The 8,864-nt window shown below is 44.9% G+C and overlaps 1 protein-coding gene across 1 annotated transcript; it reads right to left on the bottom strand.

Moving 5' to 3' along the window:
* Positions 1–6: 6 nt before the first annotated feature.
* Positions 7–881, bottom strand: LOC147847174 (syntaxin-121-like; the record flags this gene model as incomplete). The annotated part of the gene is made up of 1 exon (XM_087339483.1): positions 7–881. A coding segment is annotated over exon 1 (690 nt), but the record flags the coding sequence as incomplete, so codon positions are not given.
* Between the last annotated feature and the right edge of the window lie 7,983 nt (positions 882–8,864).

Genomic DNA, 8,864 nt, shown 5'->3' with positions numbered 1-8,864 from the left:
AAGGCTCTTCTCCACCTCTCTCACAGCATCGTGCCTCTCTTGGATTTCCTTAATAGCTTCTATAATGTTCCCTCTCCCTTGCTCTTGCACTGCCTTCTGTAAAAATCTCTCGCTCTCACCAGTGTCTATCATCCGATCCAACGTAGCTTCATCAGCTTTCTCGCCAGTGATCGTGTAGTACCTCCTATCTATGGTCTCTCTATACTCGGAAACCATGGCTTGCCTTAACACTTGGAATTCTTGCATAAGATCTCTTAGGCTTGTCCGGAGACTATTTGTTATGGTAGATCTTGTTCGATCAGTAGAACTGCCTTGTTCACAGCCAGGAATCTTCCGATTTTCCAAATTATCTTTATCCAATTTCTCAAGGTTTGATTGGATGAGCTTTGTATCGCTAAGAATCTCCCGGATTTGTTTGTCCATCCGATCTCGGAGATCTTTCATGGCTTGTGCCTTTGTGATTCTTTTACTCTCTTCATTGGAGGATTTGAGCAGAGACAGAAGATTTCTCACCTTCTCCATCTCCTCTTTTATCTTTTTCACCTCATCGAAGAAACGTTCCAAATTCTTGGAGATACTAGAAGAAGATGATGACGCGGTGCCTGTTATCTCCAGGCCTGCCTCGAGATCTGTGCCGCCATCATGGCTGCTCACTTCGTGATCCATGGAAAATCGTTTGGAGAGAAGATTCAGCATGGCCTGATATAACTACTTTGATAGAAAACCCTTGTTGAACGAGAGGTAGGATTGATTTTACACACACAACTGAATTTGATGATGAGATTGATTCAACCAAGGGCAAATCCGCTAAATTTCCAATTAGAGAAGAAAATATTGAGGAGCGAGCACCTCAGGCTAAGAAACAAACAGGACGACTATGATTTCTCATTCTCCTTTTAAGTTTCCATTGACCACATCTCATCTCTCGAAAGAAAGAAAGAAAAAGTCAAGAAATATGTTTGGTATAATACTCCTTTCCCTGCGGTTTTTTCCCTTTTTCACCAAGCATGTATATGGTCAAAGATGAGATCGATCTGATCCATAACCTAAACATAACAGTGGCCCCTGCGAAGGCAGGCCTCTTCTCATTACTCCAAGAATGGAGAGAGAGAGGGAGGGAGAGAGAGGGGCTTGTGAACTAATTAGGAAGGAGGTGAACATTGTGGAGACATTTCTTTTTATCATCAGTTTCATTGAATGGATGGGATGGATGGGATGGGATGAGATGGATCCCACCACCAACACCATCACGCGCAAACACACACACACACACACACACACACACACACACACACACGGAGAAACAACACAAAGATCGTTTGCATCAATCAATCAATACATACATACATATATATGTACATACCAAATCAATCATGAGGCTGCATGTAGCCTTCCATTAAACAAAGGGTTGGTGTTACATCCATATTTATGCTTTCTTCCAAGTCCCTACACAACCCTCAAAAACCTATATAATAATTATCGGTCTTGCTATTGTTGTGAATCTGTGATGATGGCAACATTTACCTTTTAGAGAAACAACTCTTTTTGTGCTTAAACCACTATTGTGTACATTATGATAATCTCGGAGGATACATGGACATACACTCTAACTACACATGATTTTCCAAGCTCCAATTTGGTGTAAACTTCACTTACGACCTGATTTTCCACCATAGCCCATGCATGCATTTAGTATGCTACAAAACTTCCTCTCCCATAGCATCAACGAATTTGACCCACTTTAGCCATGATTAACATGTCTATGTTAAACTATAAGATGTGCACATCTAGACCAAATGATCTAGAGCTACATTAGAAAAGAGGATGGTTTAAAGGTAGAGTGTCTATAAAGTCAATTATAAGGGTGTAAGCAAGCTCACGTGATCCTCATCCACATAACAAAGATGCAAAAAATGACTTGTTGCTAATTGACAACCTTATTTGCTCAAGTAGGGTTTTTTATACATAGAATTACTAACCTAATGAAAACATTTGCTAACTACATTTACACTCACTCATTACCATAATCAAGAGACATGTTGGCAGGAAAGGGTCATCACACTAGCTCATGTGACGTCTACTTTGGTTGTCCTTTCCATTTATGTCACATTTATGTTCACAGGAAAAGGGTCATCACACTAGCTCACGGGATATCTAGTTGGGTGGTTGTGCCCTTTCCATCAACCTAGCAAGTGACGTATAAGGATCCTCTTATGTGACCATCCATCGTGTTGATAACATAGTAATATAATTTAGTGTTGCCTCATGGTCATCACAACATTTACTATTGAATAGGGCACATCTTCTTTACCATTGCCAACATGTCAAGTCTATTCATAATAGTCATGCTTGACGGAGGATGTTGTCTCGGAATTAGGTTTTGCATGTAAAAAACATCATAGCCAACCAATCCATAAGAATGTTTTGTCGGATTGGTCATACATTACCTAGTTGGCAAACTGTGTGAGCATGAAGGTTAGGAAGTATTTGACCCCATGTATTTTGAATGGTTGATTGTTAATCATGTTTGTTGTTTGGGAGGGTATTTGAGGGCTTCATTGCCTTGAAGTATCATAGTTATAGGCTTAGCATACCCAATGCATACTTCACTTTTTATTCTCTAGGGCACATTTTGCGAAGGTTCAAGCTTCAAGCTTCAACTTCAAAACCTCCTCTGTCATAATTTTCTAAGATATGTGGAAGACCTTTGTGTTCAAGATCCACGACTTTGTGTATCCTATATATACTCTTGTTCGAAGTATGTGCCTGAGCTGGTGAGTGTGAGATGATGAGGTTGGCTAGTTGCAGAATAGCAATTAGGATCTTTTGTGTGAATCAAGCAAATAGATAACAAGTGAGAAAATGATGGTGCACTATTCAATATGACAAAGTATATAGATAGAAGATCAAGAAGATGACAGTTACACAGAGAGACAATTTTGCTCAAGAGACAACACCTTACAATTAACATCGAACTTCTTTACAAGGCTTAGTCTCTCACTTTTATAGTTAGGGTAACTAAGCCATAACTGTGAGGACGTGTTCACACTAAGAATACATATTTGAGGTAGAGTGCAACTTTTAGCCCAACAAACTTCCTCGTAAAAGGAAAACACTAATGGTTTACAATGAAATGGGGTTATCTCCCCCGTAAGCTTAAATTACATTGCAAATTTAAACTACAATTAGAATTTACAAGCTAGATTGGCAGTGGTAGAGTCGGCTAGTTGCCAAATTGGTTGGTTGTCGAATCGGCTATTAGCTAAGTCGACTTTTGACCCTTTAGCCATTGGCTTCTTTCGTTGGTTGGTCCTCGTTCCTTCTTCCTGATCGGCAATCAACTTCCGGCTCCATCTACCCTTTGATTGACTTGTGGCCTTTCAGCTCTCTTGGACTCAGTGGCCTCTACAACCTTTCAGCTGTTCAACTCATCAACATTGCCATTTCGGCTTGTTCAGCCCCTTCAAATTTTTGACTCCCCTGCTGCTCCTTCAGATTCGGCTCCTCTTTGCTCCTTGACTTGCATTAGTCCCATTTGTCTCCTGAGTTTGTTGACGCGATGATCTAGGAATGGCTTTGTCAAGCTATTGGTGATGTTATCGGTATCCACTTTTTGGACTTCAAGCTTTTTGTCGGGGACGAGCTCCCAAATGTGATGATACCTCACCTCGATATGTTTTGCCTTCATATGGTATACTGGGTTCTGAATGAGGTGGATTCTGCTTTGTGAGTCACAGTATAGGGTTAGTGCGGGATGCTCAATTCGGCTCTTTGCCAAAAAATCAGCTAATAGTCATTGCAACTAGATAGCCTCTTTGGCTACCTTTGACGCGTCTATGTATACGACGTCTGTTGTAGAGAGCGTCATGCATTCTTGTAGCTTTGACCTCCATGAGAAAGCTCTACCTCTGTAGGGGAAGACATATCTTGATGTCGATTTCAGATTGTCGCAGTTTCCGGCATAATCGGAATCGGTGAAGCCTTTGACTTTGGTCGGCTAGTTCAATCTGAAAGTCAGGGCAGATCCTCGGTGCCTTGAAGGTACCGGAAGATGTGTTTTACAACTTCCTAGTGCTTCTTTCCGCTATTGGTGTTGGAAGGTGGCCGTCAATGTGCAGAACAAAACCAACACTCTATATAATGAAGATCTTCAAGTGGATGATATATAAGGTCAGTAAAAGAGATTGATATGAGAAGCAAGACGCAACTGTAGCAAGAGAACAAGATCAAGGAAACAACACAACAAAGAGGCACAAGAACAATTTAACTATATTACTACTCTCAAAGTTACAATATATGACAACAAACACAATGAACTAGGTTACAAAGCCACTTATGTACCAACTAGCCTAAGGCAACTTCCCTTTGACATATTTACATAATTGTCCTAAATCTCATCTATCCAATAGGATAGTGTGAATACATCCATTATACACTATAATGAACGACACTCCCCTGTAATGGGCACATACAACAAGAATATGTCAATTAAAGACTAAACAAAATTACAGATTTATACAAAAGAGTGTTGAACTAATTGGCTTACAACTAAATAGGCAATGGCCGAAAAATAAAGCCCAAATCGGCTAAAGCTGAAGAAGTTGTGCTCATTGACAAATCCCGAAACTATCAAGGGCAATTGTCCAAAAGCATCCTTGAGTCCAATTTAATCAGACTGATATTTCCTGACACCCATTTGGTGTCAAAGAAACTAGAATCGGACTACTAGAAGACAATTGATTATCCATCTACTACATTGTCCCAGAAATGACGTAGTCCTGAACGAAGTGGTATCGAACATTGATATGCTTCGAGGCATTATGATGAACTAGATTTTTGGACAAAGTGACAACACCTTTGACTGTTTCTATAGACAATTGTAGCCGAATCGGAATCGACTTGTCGAAACGTGCGCGCTAGTCGACTGAGCCATAAGGCCTTTTTGGCCACGTCGAATGTGGCTACATACTCAGCTTCACTCATTGATGTTGACGGGCACTCCTGTAGTTTCGACTTCCACGAGATTGCCCCATTGACAAATTTGAAGCAATATCCGGTTGTTGACTTTCGGTTGTCCGGGCAGCTTGCAAAGTCCGAGTCCGTGTATCTAACTACACCTCAAGTCTTGTTCGGATTGAATCAAATGTCGTGGTCTTTTGTGCCCACTAGATATCTAAACACATGCTTTACTGTGTTCCAATGCGATCGATCGGGATTATACATAAATCTGCTAACGACTCCTACGACATGAGCTAAGTCCGACCGTGTTGCGATCATCGCATACATCAAGAAGTTGATAGTTGGTGTGTATGGTATTGGCTTTGTAGTTTCCCTGTTACGGGCATGACCATATAATATCCTGTGGTGAGAATTTACCGTAGTATTCTATACATGTGGATAAATGTGAGGGTTAAACGAGAGTGTAAAGAAGGGGAGGATTACTTTTAATCCTCGGGATTAAAGACAAGCCATTAGACCAAGTGTGAACTTGCCTGGGGGCCTTGGGTCTCACAATAAATATGAGGCCTAACTACCCTCATTTGATCATCTCTTGACTACGTTGAGACTCTGTTTCATGGTGGGTCAACTCTTGTAGTGAGCGTGCCAGCACTAGGTACGACTTGACGCCACAACGGTGGTATGGGATGCCGATCGAGGCTCGAGTCCGTCTCGATCCCTTCGCTCGAGGGTGGTCGGGTGGATCGACATCCTTCTTTCTCTCTCTCCTTTCTTATTTCATATATATTATATCCTTATCGTATGCGTACATTAGATCATCACTCTAACATTCCCCCTCCAGACCGGATGTCGAATAGTCTTTGTGAGATAGCCGAAGGCTGATTGGGAGCGGGGTCGACATAGATATTGCCGATTGCATGTTGAAGCATTCCAAGACACTTCCAATATAGTTGTCTTGAGACAGAAATAGTTGTCGTCGATTCCAAAGGTGACTTATCTTCATCCCCAAAATGAAGGTAAGTCAACCGAGGTCCTTCGTGGCAAACTTCAACCGCAGTTGCCTGACAAGTCTGACGAGCTCTCCGTCATGTCGACTAGAGAGTACCATGTTATCCACGTAGATGATGGGGAAGATGGGTGTTGTCTGTCTAGCTGGACTAGCCTCAACACAGGTGTCTATCCGACACTTCTCCAAAGGGGTGGTAAGGATTGGATGCTAGGTTACACGCATAAGATGATTACAATTAAGCACGGACGGCAAACAATACGAGATACAGATAAATACACAATAATTGCTATTGTATTACTTCCGTCAAAACACTTTACAAATCATCGGATCCTTTTATAGGCATCCGGCAAGGTTACAATCGGTGCGCTTAGGCAACTGACATCCGAATCGGTTCGGATCCGGATCGGTACAACTGTACCGAATCCGTCCCTCCGAATAATAATTCTACTATTACTTCCTATTATCCGATCCGATTCCGCCTTCCCACTTGTCCTTGCTCTTCTGACCGGCCAACACATGGCACGCCCGTGGGAAAGTGCCTTGCACTTCGAATCCACTCCCGGCCTCAGTCTTCCTCCAAAATATCGAGCACACTTTGCTCGATAGTGTCAAGTGGTGATTCTTCCTCCTGTTCCTATTCCTTGCCTGCCTGGTCTCCAACCTCCTGTTGGGTAGGCTGTTCCGTAAAAATTATCTGCTCCGGCTCTGCTTGATTCCGTGGTGCCGGTGCTTCCTCACCGCTTCGTCCGGGTTCTTCCTGTTCTCCCTCCGTTCCTGGCTCTGTTCTGTTACCGGTGTCGCTTTCTCCGGTCTCGACTGGTCGACTTGATATGCCTCCTTCCTCTGCCCTGGTGTCTTCCGGTCTCAGCTCTTCTTCTTCTCCGGCATCGGTCCGCTCCTGCTCTTCTTCAAGTTCGTCTTCAGGTATTCCTCGTCGGGGTTGTTCGGTGTCGGTTGGTTCATCTTCAGCCGGTCGCGTTCCCTCACCAATAGTAGTTGGCGTCGTTCTTCCCTTAGCTTCCTGTCGTAACCGGTCCTGCTCGTATCTCTCCAACTCCAACTGAGTTGCGAGCTGCCCGTCATCCAACCTCTCTACCAACCCTCGGATTTCTTTGAGGTGTTCTTCTGCTAAAGTGTAGAAATCCTCCGACAATTCCTCCCGAATGGCGACGATACTTTCTTCATCCATCTTGTAGAACCTGTCGCCGGTCTTCTTCCGATTCTCGGCATCCGCTCGGAGTGTCTGCAGCTCGGCTGCCTGTTGTGACCACTCCTTCCATAGCTTTTCCGTACTTTCGTTGATACTTGCCTGAGCTCGGGTACTCCATCCTGACATGATGAGCTTGATCCGGTCAACTCCTGCCTTAGCATGCGCATAAGCTTCCTGCTTTTCCTTCCTTGCCCGTTTTATAATGTCGGCCATTATCTGAGCCTGGGCCTCGTAATCTGCTTTCTGCTTTTCATAGGTACTCTGCAGTTTGCTGATCGTGAAGGTCGATTTTTCCTTTTCTTCATTCCTGATCTTGGTCAGGTCCAGCTTTTCCCGCCTTAGCGCCTCTAATTCCTTCCTTCTCTCCGTTGCTTGGGCTATTTCCGCCGACAATGCTTCCTTGTTGGCACTGACCTCATCCATCGCCTTAGCCAGGTCTAATCGGGTCTCTTTGAGCTGCTCTTTCAGCTTCTCTATTTGCCGGTCGTAGTCTGTTGCTCGTTTTTTGTTGTCCGACTCGGCCTGCTTGTGATCTCGGTAGAGACGGTCGAAGTCCTCCGTCTTCTGCTTCAGGCGTCGGGTTGCCTGAGCTCTTAACCGATCGTCCCGGTCCTTCTGTTGTCGGAGTTCTTCCTGCAGTCGTTCTATCTCTTGTTCGGCATGTCGACGTAGTCGGTCCTTCTCCTTCTGCAACTTCTCTTTTTCTTCTTGCAGTCGGTCATTAGCGGCTCGACCTTTCCGGAGGCCTTCTTCCATTTTTCGTCTGTCATCCTCCACCGCTTTCCGCTGCTCCCTTTCTCTTTCCCTTAATGCCTCCTGAGCTTGTAACTCCTCTCGTAAGGTTTCTATTATTTTTTCGGTCTCAGGGCCGGTTTGCAAGGCTACCGGTTCCGGTTCCGGTTCTGGTTGCTTCCTTGTTGTCCCGACCGGCTCGGTGACAGCTTGTGCTTGTTGAATTCCTTCCCTTGCCTGCAACAGCTCCCCTTGCATTTCCTCGATCTGTGTTCGGAGCGCGACCAACTCCTGAGTTGTTGTATGCGTCAGCTGTTGCCGACACGTTTCTTCTTTCTCTAACTGGTCCGCTACTCCCGATAACTGCTCCGAAAGCCATCTCAGCCATTGTGGCTTTGTTCTTCCGATTTCGGGGTGGCCTTGCTCACTTAAGCCAGGCTGATTTTCCGGCCTCTTCTCTGGCTCCGGCTCCGGCGCTCGTTCCTTCTTCTTCTCTGGGATGACCGGTTTTCTGAAGTCCGGCCCAACCAGTGTCGGTGCTGCTTCCCTGGGTACGGGTTCCGGTGCTATTTCCGCCTCGGCTACTGGAGATGGTCCTTGCGCCCTCTGCTGAGTTCTGTCCACTGGTGGAGCCGGTCCTTTCGCCCGTTTCTCCCGACCTTGTCTTGCTGGGAGTCTTACCAGTGGTTCGGATGAGTCTTCTGTTTCAGTTTCCTCCTCCGGTGCGGTTACCAGACGGACCTTTTGTCTAGAGACCTCTGGTTCCAGTTCCGGCCGTCGCAGCGTTATATGGATTGGTTTGCGCGCTACCGGTTCCTCCTCGGCCGCTTTCCCTTTGCCTTTACCTGCCGGTTTTGCCTTTGTTGCCGGTTCCTGTTGCTGTCGGGATGGTCCTTCCCCAGCTATTCTGCTTCTTGCGGGGTCCATCCGGGGGTGTGTTTCTCCAAGATCTGT

This window comes from Azolla caroliniana, unplaced genomic scaffold (assembly GCF_043228905.1).
Source record: "Azolla caroliniana isolate FFs.n. ecotype wild unplaced genomic scaffold, voAzoCaro1.0.p SCAF_1409, whole genome shotgun sequence".
Taxonomy (NCBI): domain Eukaryota; kingdom Viridiplantae; phylum Streptophyta; class Polypodiopsida; order Salviniales; family Salviniaceae; genus Azolla; species Azolla caroliniana.
This window is presented reverse-complemented; position numbering and strand designations above follow the sequence as displayed.